This window comes from Candoia aspera, chromosome 2 (assembly GCF_035149785.1).
Source record: "Candoia aspera isolate rCanAsp1 chromosome 2, rCanAsp1.hap2, whole genome shotgun sequence".
NCBI lineage: Eukaryota > Metazoa > Chordata > Lepidosauria > Squamata > Boidae > Candoia > Candoia aspera.
Window position 1 is genome coordinate 110,121,941 of NC_086154.1, and position 14,418 is coordinate 110,136,358.

Genomic DNA, 14,418 nt, shown 5'->3' on the forward strand with positions numbered 1-14,418 from the left:
AAACCCTGTGGCCTTTGGTTCAGTTTTTGTGCTAACCCAGACAATTGTGGTTTCAGATGGACCCCATACGAAATCAAGAAAATCCATGTTTGACTTCAGGGATCAAACCCAGATCTTAGCAGAATCAGCCAAATCAAACTGCAATACTATATCACAAAATAAATGTTTAGCATCTGCTTTAAGCCGAATTGTTTACTGGTTGATACCCGCTGAATTTTTAGGTAAGGAAAAAAATATTAATAACATTTTAGGGTTAAAACGGAAATCCTTACCTTTTGGTGCTGCTATTAACACTCGCTTGAAACTAGCAGGGCTTCCTAATCCAGGTCTTTATATACTATATTTAAAGTCTCGAGGAAGCCTGCGATCTTAAAAAGGCTCAATAAATGAATCGCAAAACGGGACTGCTGTCCTGAAGACACCGCAAGCGGAGCGAGGCCGGTTCTCTGTCGTCGATGAAGGCTTTAGCTCCTTCACACGAGGTTTCCGGCCGCTCCTTCCTTTCAGCTCTTTCCGCTTTAGCTAGCCCTGGTTTGTGACCCCGCACTTGTGAAGCCCTCTTACGCTTCCGTACCGCCGACTCCTCTCGGCCCGGAAAAGCCTCGACTCCGCCTCCCTCCTCCACGCGCTGGCCTCCGTTGTGGACTTGGAGGCGGTGCGGCAGCCCCCCCCCCACCCCACCCCACCCCACCCCCCACGCCCAGGTCTCTCTGCCACTTGAAAGACATGGCCGGTGGGGCTGCTGCCCCGCTTCGGGTGCTGGTGGACATGGATGGGGTCTTGAGCGATTTCGAGGGCGGGCTGCTGCGCGGCTTTGCCGCTTCCTACCCCGGAGAGCCCCACGTGGAACTGGCGCAAAGAAAGGGCTTTTCAGCGCTGGATCAGTACCGGCGCCTGCGGGAAGACCTGGGGGTGAGCTTCTGATGTCTGCAGATTTCTGGATTTCCTTCCCACCGCTTGGTTATTCCTGCAGCTAATGGAGATCGGGAAACTATAGGGCAGAAATAGGGGGCAGATCTCAGACGGTTTTCTCCCTATCACTAAGATGAAGTGTCCTCCATTTTTTAAACCTGCAGTTTCTGTTCATGTTGAGATAAACAGAGAAACGTTAAAAGGCTTTCTCAAAAATGTACCTGTATGTGCTTTGAAAATGATTTGGAAGAAGTCACATGCAAGCAAAGCACAGATTTGGTGTTCATTAATGCGGCCCAACTTTTTTCAGGCTTCCACAAACTTTTTTTTTTTAAAAAGATACAGCTGTTTTAAGAACCCACTCACTAAAGTTAATGCACCTGTTAAAGGAGCAGCCTTTTTTTTTAAAGCTGGCAGGAAGCCTGGAAAAGTTTGGGCTGCTCTAATGAGCAGCAGATTGGTGCAATGCTTCATTCATTCCTAAACAGCACCTGAAGCACTTCTGCCTATAAATGACTACAACTGTTACTATGAGGCAGGGAAGAGCATTTCTGCAGTACGTGTAAAGTCTGCAGCTTTCCAGGTAGAGATTTCAGTTGCTGAAATCCAAGTTATGAGGCTACTACTGTAACCCTTCAGAAGTTCTGTATATAATTGGGTAGACTGTGTGTATATATTTGCCTTTCTCTTGCCGTGTACTCATCACACGCTATATATACAGTTGCTGAAATAGAGTTTTAGTTGTAGCATTATGAATCTGCTTTACATTGTGAGCTTTTCATCGGTGGAAGACTTATGAATGCAACCATGTGTCATTTTTAAAAGCACAGCATCAGATACAGAAAACTCTCCTCTCTTGCTTGAGAACTGATAAAGGAAGCTGCTTCACTGATGGCATGTTACAATTTATCTGCCATAACCCTTCCCTTCCAACCTCAGCAGGTTGCAGCCACGTTGGCTGGGAAATTCTGGGAGTTGAAGTAAAGTTGCCAAGGTTGAGAAAGCCTGGCTTAGGACTTGAATCAGGGGTTCCCAGGGCTGTAGCTAAACTGGGAAGTCAAGAATCACCCCAGAAGGTGGTAACGGCAAACTGCTTTTCAAAACTGCCCAGGAGTTGAGTTTGATTTGAGGATGGCTTTGCCTATTATCTCCTGCTTTTATGTCAAGGAGACATACTTGTGGGTTCTTGGGTGTTCTCCCATGTTCTAGTTTCTGCCAGGGGGCTGCACTGTTTGCCTTTGTACTGAAATAGAAAGGGTCATGAACTACAACAGGTTTATAGTATAATTCCTCCCTGAAGCCCTCAAGACCAGAAAGTAAAGGAGTTTGAAGTCACATCCTGAAAAGCAAATGGCAGCTTTTCTCAGAGTCAAGGGGAGAAGTGAAGAGCCACACAAATTGCTGGGACAGGGATACCCCCTTTTATACATATCTGCCCCCTCCCTTCCTTCCAGCAATCCTGAGCTGTTTTGCTCAGAGGAAGGGAATAGGAAGAGGCTTTCTCCTTTCTCCCAATGCCTTGATGCAGATCACTGATTGTCTGCAGTCCTCAGAAGTGGCATTGCCAATCAGTTGCTCACCTGGCTGGCAGGGACCAAGCTCCTGCATTTTCTGGCATAAATGGCAGCATCACCTAGACAGCAAGGAAAGTGTGAGGAATTCCCTGCCCCGTCATGGTTTGCATTTGTGAATGCAGTTTGATGCAGCCCATGCATGTATTACTAGAAAGAGAAGACCCCTCTAGCAGATTCCTCCCACTGCTTATTCAGTCTGGTAACTCCAAAGCAGGTACTACTATTTACCTAAGAAGTATTTTGCAAGGTTTGAGAATTTTAGTGCCATCCCTAAATTAGGACAATGTTCTTCACTTTTTTGAGTTTTAGAGCAAGGAAGAGACTCAAGAGTATACAATTAATTTTATTTGGAAAAGAATAAACAAGGTAGAAATATAACCATGACAGTAGCACTAGCTATTTCAAAAAACACCTTGCATCAGTGACCCATTCTTAACGTCTTACTTTAAAAAGCAGCTTTGCCTTTAGTACTACTTTACTACTTACCTGATGGTGTGGAATACGGTTTTGAAATGAAATGAAATGAAAACATTATGTCTGGTTTCTTTATTTGATTTAAGCTAAATGAATCTTAAACATTAACTAAATTGTCTTAAGAGTATCACCGTACAGTAAGAAGCATAATTCTAAGTGTGTGGTTTTTAGGAGAAAGTAGCCAGTGTCTATGAGTCACCTGGCTTCTTTCTGAGTCTGCCGCCCATCCCAGGAGCTGTTGAGGCAATGCATGAGATGATTCAAATGCCCAAGTAAGGACCATTTAACATTAACAACATTTTGGCATAAGCATACCTTTTCTTCTTCTAATGAAGAGTATCATGTCTTTTCAGCACTGAAGTTTTTATTTGCACAAGTCCTATACGGAAATATGAACACTGCGTTACAGAAAAGGTTGGCAGTTGTCATTCTTCCTTTCTTCAGTCTTAAAATGCAAAGCACCCATCAGTCAGGATGATGGATTCTGTATGTTAATAAAACCCTTTTCTTTCTTTGGCTTTTGCTCCTTGCCTCATTCCTGGTCAGTGGCTGATACAAGAAAATGTCACAACAGGCTTGGGTGGATTTCATACCATGCCTCTGCCTTAGTTCCTCTGAGATTACAGAAAAGTTCTGTCTTAGTCTAGGATACTGAACTTTTAAGAAGATTACTATCCATTAAAACCCAAATCCTTCATTGCCCTTTACAAACTGAAATCTTGCCAGCACAAATCCACTAAATAGTCTGAAGGAAAAAATATCAAATATATCTACTTCTTACTAAACAAAATATGCACTCTATTCATCAAAATATTTAAATAATACATACTAACCAGAAGGAGTGGCTCTTTCAAATCAGCACAGGCCTTTGTCAACCTCAAAGGCTACTGCTATTTATTTTAAAACTTGTAAGCGGTATTTTAGAAAGGGTCATACTATTTCCAATATTTCAAAGAGATGCATGTTTAGTTCTACATACGCATCTTATAAAACTTGCATAGTTAAGATGCTGTAGCTTAAAAGCCTACTTCATCAAATACATGCAGTTTCCTAAGTTTGTCACTGCCACCTAGAAATGAAAGACATGCTTTATTTTTTCTCCATATTTATCAATTTATTATGAAGAGTTTCATGCCACCTTCAATCAAAATTGTCAGGACAACAGAATGGTATCATATACTAACTATATAAGAGTAATTATTGTCTGGAAATCTTTCAGTGTGTGGCTCTCCAATTGTTGCTGGATTACAGCTTCTATCAGCCCTAGCCAGCAGAGCCTATTATAAGGGATTATAGGAGCTGCAGGCCAGCATCTGGAGCAGAAGGCAAATCTGAATTCAAGAATGGGCCAGATCTGGCTTGAGTCTCTGCAGAAAAACAACCCTCACACACAATGCCCCTAGTGTATCCCTATGGGAGAGGCAGTTGGGTAGCGACTTTGAAGAGGGGTGACTGGTCTGTTCTAAGCACTATCTCTTCCTGGTCATGTGATCTAGAGTGGAGATTTTTAAGGGTTTGGGAAATCCAGAAGCCACATCTTCCCTAATTTTGTTAAGAATACAGTGGATTTAAAAGCTAAAACAGTGGAAAAGGTAACAGAAGGCATGTCACAATTGTGATAATAAACAAATATAGTATTCCTTAAGGACAGGGCTAGGCTATCTCAGGCTCATAATTGGGCATAAGCCTTTTTTTTTTTTTTAAGCAATGCAATTTTCTACTTTAGGCCGAAAAATATGGAAAAAAAATTAAAAATATATTTTTGCAACCCCCAGCCAAATAAGTCTCCCATTTGTGCTTTACACAATCACATATATGGTTGAAAATAAAATTTTGAAGAACCAAGGAATAAATCCCATTTGTTCCAGTGTGACCCATATCTAACTAATAATGTGTAAGACTGTGTTTTGATTCCTGCATGGAAGAAAAATACTATTTTGGGGGGAGGGGAGTTCCCTTTTGGTAATTTTGATCTCTTAACCACTATAAATTTCAATACCCCTTTTTTGTGAACCATATAGTGAGAACCTTTATTCTGTGAGGAAAATGTATTGTTAACCTGAAGTATTTTCACCATTAAGGCCAAGTTTTCAATTTTAAAGGAAATCACCCAGATCTGTTCTTGGAGCCACATTACTGGCCTATGCACGTTTACTCAAAAATAAGGTTCACTGTGTTCACTGGAACTTAGTTCCCAGGAACTGTGTAAAGATTTATAATACAGTGATTTGCAAAATGAGCAAAGGTCTTTGAAGGTTTGGAGAGTATCAACAGTCTGAGATACACTCCAAGCACTCTGTCAAAAAGCTACGCAGGATATGTCTATTAATGTCTTACAGTAGAAAAAGCTTGCTTGAAGGCTGTAATTAAATTTCTTCTAATACTGCTTCCTTATCACCTGACAGTACAGATGGGTTGATAAACACTTGGGTCCTCAATTTGCGGAGCGACTAATTCTGACCAGAGATAAGACGGTTGTTTCAGCTGATCTGCTCTTTGATGACAAGGACATAATTAAAGGTATGAGAATCTGAGGTACAACTTCCACATCAAAGTCCTGTATTATATGGTTGTATCTTTAATGTCCCTTTCCAATTCTTCTCAGGGGCAGAGCCAAATCCAAGATGGGAGCACATCTTGTTCTCTTGCTGTCACAACAAACATCTAAAGCTACAGCCGCCACAGAGGCGGCTTGAATCTTGGACTGATGACTGGAAGGCAATACTGGAGAGCAAACGTTCCAGGTGATGCATAAAGAGAAAAACATTTATTTCAACTATCATCAAAGGTTCTGGGAAGTATTAGCTGATCATCAATCCCCCACTGGAAAGAGAAACATGTTCCTCCAGTCAAATGGTCCAAATGTGAATAGGATTGTATCTAACTCTAAATGTGTTTGAGTGATTAAAATGGTAAATCCCTGGATGGAATGTTATGTTTGTCCATTAATAAAATGAGCAGAAGAGCTCTAAAAATTTAGGACAGCCCTTTGGGCCATTATCTCTTTTTTCCTGCTACTTACTGAAAAATAAATCTCAAAGAATCTGTATTTCTATTCTCCTGGCTCCTCTGTAACCGGTCTAGTATAATAGTTACCAAGGCCCCTCAGCAACTGGTTTGTATTTCCAAGTAATGTGAGAATGAATTGAAAAGCACATCAGAAAACGAAAGGAACCCATCCATTCTGAGAGTCCACAGTATGTTTCCCAAGGAACTCTCAAGGCCATTTACAGTCATTTTTAAAGCAGAATACTTGTCATAACTCCTTTCTCTTTTCCTCTGGGATGTGACAGGAAGGAATCTGCTCCTCATTCCTGGCTGCCTGCTGGGCTGCATTCATCCTTGGGCAGTGGAATCCCGACCGCTGTGTGCCTGGTCAGGGTCCTGGCCTCGTCCACCTGAAGGGGGCTGCAATAATCCTCCAGGAAAATAGTGGCCAAGTTTCGCAGCCTTCTGTTGGTTGAGAGGGAGAAGCGCAGCATACACTCAATCACGGGGAGAGTGGTGATCTCTTGGCGGGACTGGGGTGTGGTCAAGTACATCAGAGTCGTAACTGCAGACAGAACAGTCTCTTCGTTGGCATTGGCCAGGCAGTTGACAACAGCTGTCACTCCACCGGCCTCCAGTATATAGTCTTTGTTGATTTTGTCCAGGCAGAGATTGCAAAGTCCTCCTGAAAAATTAGAGAATGAGGTGAATGAAGATAGTAACAGGGTTGTTTGGTCCACTTCGTCTTAATAATAATGTATAGTTCAGTAGCTCTGAGACAACTTGGTCTCTTGATTCTGTCCATAGGCTAAATCCAATACAGGTAGTCCTCGCTTACTGACCACTCATTCATTGACCATTCAAACTTATGGCAGCTTTGAAAAAGGAGATTTATGACCAGTCCTTGAAGTTGCAGCCATTGCAGTGTCCTGAAGTCACATGATTGCGATTCAGGCGCTTGGCAACCAGTGTAAATTTACAGTGTGTGATCAACATTTGTGACCTTCACAGCCAGCTTCTGACAAGCAAAGTCAATGAGGAAGCTGGCAGGGAGTCACAAGTCATGGTCATGTGGTATTGTGCTAAACAACTGTGGGTGATTTGCTTGACCGCAGCCAGAACTGATGTTGTAGGTCAGCACAGTCACGTGATGTTTCATTTTACAACTGTGTTGCTTAGTGACAGAGTTGCTGGTCCCAGTTGCAATTGGTAGGTGAGGCCTACTTGTATAGTGTAAGCAGACTTGCAAACTATTTATATGAACACTGTCTATCAAGAATACCTTTCAGGAGGTGCAAAACAGGCCTCTTAATCTGCAGAATCCTTACATTGGAAAGCTGGAATGAGCACGCTAAGAGCTAAATTGAGATAACCATTACCCACAGGTCACAATGCGGTCATACCTGCTAGTAAAGCCAGTCACATGTACTGTCCTGTCAAATGGGGAAGACACAGCAGAGAAGGACCAAGTTTCCTCAGTACAAATGACCAGCTTATAACAAAGATACAGTCAGGGTCTTAAAATTCATAAAATACTGCTTGTAGATTTTATATAGAGACTATGAACTTGTGCAAACGTTGGGGAGAAAGAACAAAACAGTATACCTCATGAATTAGAAATCTTTACTGGTTTTTAAAACACTAGAATTATGACAAAGTATCACACCAATTTGGAAAACCTTGTATTCCATTTGCAAAATAGCCTATACTTTTGCAATTTTTTGGCAAAGAAGGAAGAAAGGCAGGTAAGGGAAATGATGCAGAGTTGACAAGCACTCTCTGAGTGCCAATATTAGTTTATGTTTAACTATTTAGCCACCGCCAAAGGTTCCTCTGTCAAAAATGTAGTTAAATACATGGTTTCCTCTTAAAAAACCCTATACTGATTTTTCTGAAGTTGGAATCTTATAACATGCAGATGTTTTATAAAACAATTAAGTAGTCTATATATTTAGTTTCAACTGCACTTGTTTTGTTATGAAAATCTTTTCTTTAAAGTAAACCAATCAGGCTGATCTTAAACAACCCTAGAAAATTCAGTCTGCGACAGTCATTGCACAAGAGAAAGTTACACTTTATATTACTGCTCTCAGCTGTGCTCTGGCTTGTGTTTGCTTGTGTGTTTTGCTAGTGTCCTCTGGCCTTCATTTTCAAAATCAATTCTATGTAATATCCTACCTGCTCTTTAGCCTCCTCTTCCACAGCTAGCCAACTAGGCCCTGCCAGAATGTAGACTGCCTGGCACAGCACAGGAACCCAGTAAGGCAGGCTGATTTGCCTTGAGTTCCAGAGATAATACCAATTATTTGATTTGTTAATTTGGATGCCGGATATTCATATCCTGCCACCCAGCTGCACGTATAAAATAAGCAATTATTCCTACACTGTGGGATCAACTTATTCAGGTGGGGTTCTCACCAGGTAGTATCATAATATACTACTTCTTTCCTGAAAGTGCAGTTTGATCTGCCTAGATCAGGTTTCATTCAGTCATGAAGATGTTACTTTGCTCCTAGAGTTAAAATTTTTATAACCGCTATAACACTTACACTATGCTTTAGTGTTTAATATTTCACACATATTTCAGTAATTCCTTTACAAAATTACAGCCCTGAGGATTCCTGACCTGTGGTCACAATCACTGCACGGCATCAACGTTGCACTGCACTGCTGTGAGGCGAAGTGCAGGACTGCTCTGAGGTATTTTTTCTGACCTTGGACTCTCTATAATAACTAGTGCTACAATTGCCGCAATGCAGAGGTGTGCAAACCCTTTTTAGATTAGGAGAGTTTGACCTTAAGATATTTTGCACACCTTTACCATGTAGTTCTTAAGCCAGGGATGAGGAAACTGGACCTCCAACTTCTCTGATCATTGTTTATACAGGGTGAGGCTGCTGGAAGTTTTAGTTCAGCAGTAACTTGAAATTATGTAATTAGAGGTTCTTCTCCACAGCCTAAACTGAAGATGGGAGTTGAATTGCAAAGGAACAGGCTAACATCCTAGCTTCTCCTATGTCCCATAACTGTTGGGAAATTATGCTAATTCATGGAAAGTAAACATTGAAATCCAGGCTTTACCAAGTGCAAATTCCACAAGAGTTTCATTGTCCTCAGTGAGCATGTCCAGAAACAAATCCAAGACCTTGAGCTGCCGAAGATATTCATAATTTCTGGGGTCATAAGCAAAATTAGCCAGATTAGCCAACACCTGCTCCTTGGCTTCTGCAACACAAATAAAAGAACTCTTAATGTTAGAAAGGCACCTGTAAAGGTCAAAGTGAAAGTAAGAACTGACCAATAAATCATACTCACCTGAGCTCTCTGTCACTTGGAATTCAGTGACTAGGGCTTGCAGGTACTCAAGCCGACCCAGGCCTAGCAACTCCTTCTGATTCTGGGACATAGCCGCTAAGAAACAGAAGACAAAACCCTATGAACAACATCAGCTGGTGTTATGGTAGGTACCAATACTTATTATAAATATATGCATTCCAGTTATCCCAAATGTATGTTTTTCAATTCCATCTTCAAAAATACCAGAGTGGTATATAAAAGCATTGCTAAGTAGCCGGGCACAACAATGCTCTTAGTAACAACTTTGACTGAAAGATTTTAACACTTCTTTTCCAGCAAGTTCATGTGACTATTTGATGGCATTTGTCTGATTTTATTTCATTCTTGGAGTAGGGTTTCTAATTACCATTTGCTTTTGTTTAGGGTCTAAATTTAATTATTTTCTCCAGATTTAGAAAACTCTAGATTTTTTAAAAATTTAATGTCTTGATTAAATCTTCCTTGCACTTGGAAAGACAGTAAAGTTGAATTGGCCAAATCCTAGCATATAGCACATTTTCCCTAAACTAGCTGCACTGTTGTAATGTGAAGAATAATTCTGCCCTAAACTTTTATCGCTGTTTTAAAATATGGTTGTAAATGTATGCTTTACAGAACTCTGGATTCCAATGAATCAGAAAGCCACACGTTGAGCATTTGATTATGCTAGTGATGTTCCAAGCTGTGAGTAGCAATTTGCTCTCCTCTCTACCCCTCACCCAGCACTCCATGCAACCTCCAAATCTGTTTGCATAAAATTCTTTAAGCACTCCAGTCATTAGATCCTATATTTTATTTACTCAGCTAATTTTAAATCTACTTTTCCTTTGTAAACATTAATTAATTGGGTCAAGATGCCTGGATTCACTCCCACTGCTAGACAATTATTTGCTTTATTTTTACTGAATAATTCACAGTTGGCAGGGTTTACAAAATACACTAAATCATGAACCATAGTTCTATAAACTAAAACAGTTGGGTATGTGTGAAACAGTCACTAGATAAGAAATTAAATCTATGTTACAAACTCCCAAGATTTCAACCTTACTCTCCTTTACCATAACTATGCAAAGGTTTCAATGCTCCCAGCAAAATAAACCAACCTTTGAAACTTACTATTTTGCAGAACTGTATTTTTTCTAGGTAAAATTATCCAAGCAATAGTCACTTTTCTAGTATTTGCCATATCTGATATGCAACTTATTGAATCATGATGTGAATACCCTTGCCCTTCTCATCATGGGGAAAATACTCTCCGGGCAGAGTTCGTCTGTTTGCAGCAGATTACAAGTTGTCATTAAACGTACAAGGTTCTTGTGCAGAAAAGTTCACCTAAACTTCTGTTCAAGATAGAGCTGTTATGGTCTGCACTTTTGGGGGAGTGCTTAGGAACAGACCCGGTCTTTGAGCTGCATGCCAAGGCCATCCTGTAATAAGTGGGCATGCCTAAATCAAAAACCAAATATGATTTAATTTATTAAATTAACGGGGGGGGGCACATCCAAGGTTTTGTGGGCACAGCATATAGCCCTAAGGCTTTTGTTTGCGTTGCCTCCTATTAAAAGAAGAAACTCCTAAACTGCCAATATTGAGTGACATAACCTGCCTGGAAAGAAATAGGCTGAGATCTAGACATCCAGCCATTTCAACTGCTAAATCACTTGTAGAAGATGACTTCAACATCCACAATATGTGGAAACAGTATTAGCTAGAAAATTGTCCTCCACAATGTCGAAGCTCACCCTGCATCTCAGAGAACCATCTGGATTTGATCAGCTCTGTGTGATATGGACAACATTGAACAGAATACGCATGGGCCGTGGTAGATGTGCTGATGTCCTTTATAAGTGGGGCAAAATGGCATCACCGAACTGTGACTGTGGGGCTGAAAAACAAACTATCCAATATATAGTGACAAAGTGCCAAAACAGAGCATATAGTGGAGATTTCGCTGATTTCCTGGCTGTGACAAATGAAGCAAAAAATTATATTTGTAATCTAGACATATGTCTATAATTTTATATTCTATATTTTATATCTTGTATTTTATCTTCTGTGCTTTTATTCTATTGAACTGCGATGTGAATGTGTCATACGATAAATAAAATAATAACTCCTAAACTTTAAGGAGAGCACAATTTATTTAATGGGGTATTCTTTTTTCAATATTATTCATCCAAAAGCATCAGGCACTCACAAGCTGAGCATGGAAGTGAAACCTCTGCCTCGTTTACAGCATCCATCTTACAAAGATGTGCAGTAATTTCAGGGGGATTAATTTACTTGCTCCGGAAACAGCCATTGATGAATGTTTCCATTCCAATATTCCACTTAAAATACAAACATTGCCGCATGTTGTTTACATGGCAATTCTATAAATTTACCACAAATTAGCATGTTTCTAATGGCGTTCCTTTTGTGTCCATGGCAAATGAAATTTCATTTTCAGCTCCAATTTTTAGTAACATAGTCAAGCATTCAAAAAACAAGAGAATTGCGTTCGTTTGTAACCTAATGTGTTAAAAGTTAAGGATTTTATTTCTTCATACACGTAACTAGCTAATAATATTTACCTTCGTTTGCATTGTTTCCATTTCCATAAAATGATGCTGACCAGTAACTGGTCAATATCATTAAATTCTGGAGTGCAATGCTAATAACCAGGTCTTCGTCCAAACGACGCCACCAAAACCGACCGAAAAGGCAACGGAGTGACCGTCTCCCACCCGCTGGATTACCTGAGGTTGGGGAGTCCTTCGTTTCTCCAATTTTGTGCCCCAATTTCCATCAAGCTCCTGGAGCCAGAAATCAAAACAGTACTCAGGCATGACCCACAAAATTAAAACTCGCGAAACAGGAAGCCGGAAGTTACGTATAGGGACACGGGAAAAAGGCGTCCGGACGGCAAAGAGCCCCGTTCCCACGTGCTGTGGTTCCGAGTTTGGCGCGGGAGCCCCCGAAGAATGGAGTAGTGGCTGTGTCTCGTGTCTCGACGATGGAGGGACTCGTTCAGCCTTTGTTACGGGGAGCATCACTGATGCTCTGGTGGTCGCTTTCGTGCACGGCTGGCGGGTCGGAACGGGCACCCCGGCCCAGCGGGAGGAAGTTGGGGGCTGCGATGCTTTGAAATAAAATTGACCTCGACTTTCGCTGGAAATTGCCCGGGCCGTACCCCTGGGAGACACTTATTCCGAGCACCACGAGACAAGGGCCTGCATAAAGGCGTCCACCCAATGAGCGCGTTTGGGAGTGAACCCACTGGGCGTGGCAGAAATAGGTGAAAGTGTATAGGCTGGCGCTGGGATGAGGCCCAAGGTAAAGGCTCCTTCATTAGAGCGTAGCTTCTGGCGACTTCGAATACTTTTCTTGGCAACAGTTTAGCTGACGATGTCCTTGTGGGCGCTTACTACCGTATTAATTAGGTCCGACCCTGCCTAGTTTTTTTTCCGAGGTCTTCCCAACCCGACAATTGCGGTCCTTTGTTGACGTTATAGAGCTTGATTGGGCACAAAAAGTTTTGTTTTAAAAGCGTTCTGTGTATCCTTTCTTGCTTTATTTAAAACCATCCCCGCTTCCTCCCCTCCCCCCCAGGCATTTTTGCTGATGAGCGGGAGAGAAATCTGGCTGTTTCATCCCATGGAGTTTACTTCTAGACCCGGAGAAACTCCGAATTCCAGTATTACGAGAGAAATACCAGGAACTACCCCGCAGGGGCGCCAGAAACTAATTTTGGGGTGATCTGGCCCAGAACTAATACTTGGTTTACAGCTAGCCTTACCATTTTTCAAAATGAGGAATACAGTCATGCTGGGATTGCACCACATCGGGATAAAGAATTACTTTAATGAAATAAATAGTTGTGGGATGAGAATTTCTTAACTCTTACTTTCCCTTTCCACTTTATATCTTATTACAGAAAATGACAGCCTGTTGAGTTTTAGGCAAGCCATAAAAGCAATGATCTGGTCTAAATTGGGAATCCCCGCCCTGGATTGTGTTTATGGCCATTGAGGAACAATAATTTTTATTTAATTTGCTATTGCTCTTTTGTTATATTGTTTTACTATTTTAATCTTTTTACTGAAAGAATGGAATGCAGGTCACTAGCATCCTTCTGGTTTTGAGTAGTATATTAGCTCTAGTAAATAAACGTCAGTGTAAATGAAATAGACTACTAGGGGGTTATTGTATCCTATGCTCCAAATAACAAGCAAGTGTATTAAATTTATATAGGTGTACTCCATCCACGGCCCCAATGGTCAAAACTTTGAATCAGGAGCGGGACAAAATTAAGACTGCCGGAGAAATTAAGAGTACAGATTTGATTATGGAAAGCATGGAAATATTCATCATGACCATGGAAGAGATATCAGATAGGTTGCTTGCATGATGCACATGTTTCCTGTATATAACTAGTTTTCCTCTGAATTTCTCTTTGTTCAAAATTGGGGCATCATAAGACCAGCTAAAATCATAAACCTGTATCATCTGATGATTTTAAACTTGTAATATCTTGCAAGGTGTTTACAGAATAAAAACTATTGGGTGGCTTAGAAAAACGCAGATAAACAATCTGCAGGTTTATTGTGTCACCTGTTTCTGTGGAGTAATTATAGCAACTTTTAGAATAGCCAACTCTTGTGCCAAAGAAGCAGTCATGAGGACAGGCTTAGCCTGGCAATAAAGTAAAGGGAAAAGTTGGATATTTATAAATCCTCTTCCTCCACACACCAGCAGCTTAGAGGATCAGGAGGAGGATGTTTGGCACTCTACTTTCTCAGCACAGAGTGACTCATAAGTATCTTTTTTGAAACTAACTTTACTCCTGTCATTTGATAAATATCTTCTCTAAAAGCAATCTAGCTGCTAGCTAGGATTATGGAGTAGTGATAATGAAAGATCAAGGGGAATGGGAATAGCTTCTTGTGGGCTTGTTGCTTCAGTTTTGCCAGGTTTCTATGTTGTATAATAAAACTAGTTGTGTTGTATTCTCTGGCTTAGGAATTTAATTAAAGCAGAGTGCTCCTGCCTTTCAACTTAGAAAGCCTGAGGAAACCAGTTCTGCTTCAGGACTGGGTGATCAAATAGAAAAGAAAAATTGCATAATGAGATACAGAGCTAAAACAAAAAAACA

General features: G+C 40.9%; 2 protein-coding genes across 2 annotated transcripts; one reads left to right on the forward strand and one right to left on the reverse strand.

Moving 5' to 3' along the window:
- Window positions 1-699: 699 nt before the first annotated feature.
- On the forward strand, window positions 700-5,885 carry NT5C (5', 3'-nucleotidase, cytosolic). The gene is made up of 5 exons (XM_063293147.1): window positions 700-912; window positions 3,132-3,232; window positions 3,314-3,374; window positions 5,366-5,480; window positions 5,566-5,885. Exons 1-5 carry the CDS (start codon window positions 727-729, stop codon window positions 5,706-5,708), a joined length of 606 nt encoding a protein of 201 aa, XP_063149217.1. The 5' UTR covers window positions 700-726; the 3' UTR covers window positions 5,709-5,885.
- Window positions 3,307-12,103, reverse strand: ARMC7 (armadillo repeat containing 7). The gene is made up of 4 exons (XM_063293148.1): window positions 12,023-12,103; window positions 9,264-9,359; window positions 9,030-9,173; window positions 3,307-6,633 (listed from the first exon to the last, which is right to left on the reverse strand). The coding sequence occupies exons 2-4, from the start codon at window positions 9,352-9,354 to the stop codon at window positions 6,269-6,271; spliced, it is 600 nt and encodes a 199-aa protein (XP_063149218.1). The 5' UTR covers window positions 9,355-9,359; window positions 12,023-12,103; the 3' UTR covers window positions 3,307-6,268.
- Between the last annotated feature and the right edge of the window lie 2,315 nt (window positions 12,104-14,418).

Excerpts from the sequence above, each read along its gene's own strand:
- NT5C (XM_063293147.1), top strand. The coding sequence starts at position 727 with ATGGCCGGTGGGGCTGCTGCCCCGCTTCGGGTGCTGGTGGACATGGAT. Across the intron at positions 913-3,131 it reads GCCTGCGGGAAGACCTGGGG|GAGAAAGTAGCCAGTGTCTA; the intron begins GTGAGCTTCTGA and ends TGTGGTTTTTAG. Across the intron at positions 3,233-3,313 it reads GAGATGATTCAAATGCCCAA|CACTGAAGTTTTTATTTGCA; the intron begins GTAAGGACCATT and ends ATGTCTTTTCAG.
- ARMC7 (XM_063293148.1), bottom strand. The coding sequence starts at position 9,354 with ATGTCCCAGAATCAGAAGGAGTTGCTAGGCCTGGGTCGGCTTGAGTAC. Across the intron at positions 9,174-9,263 it reads CCAAGTGACAGAGAGCTCAG|AAGCCAAGGAGCAGGTGTTG; the intron begins GTGAGTATGATT and ends TTTGTGTTGCAG. Across the intron at positions 6,634-9,029 it reads TCTTGTGGAATTTGCACTTG|GAGGACTTTGCAATCTCTGC; the intron begins GTAAAGCCTGGA and ends CTAATTTTTCAG.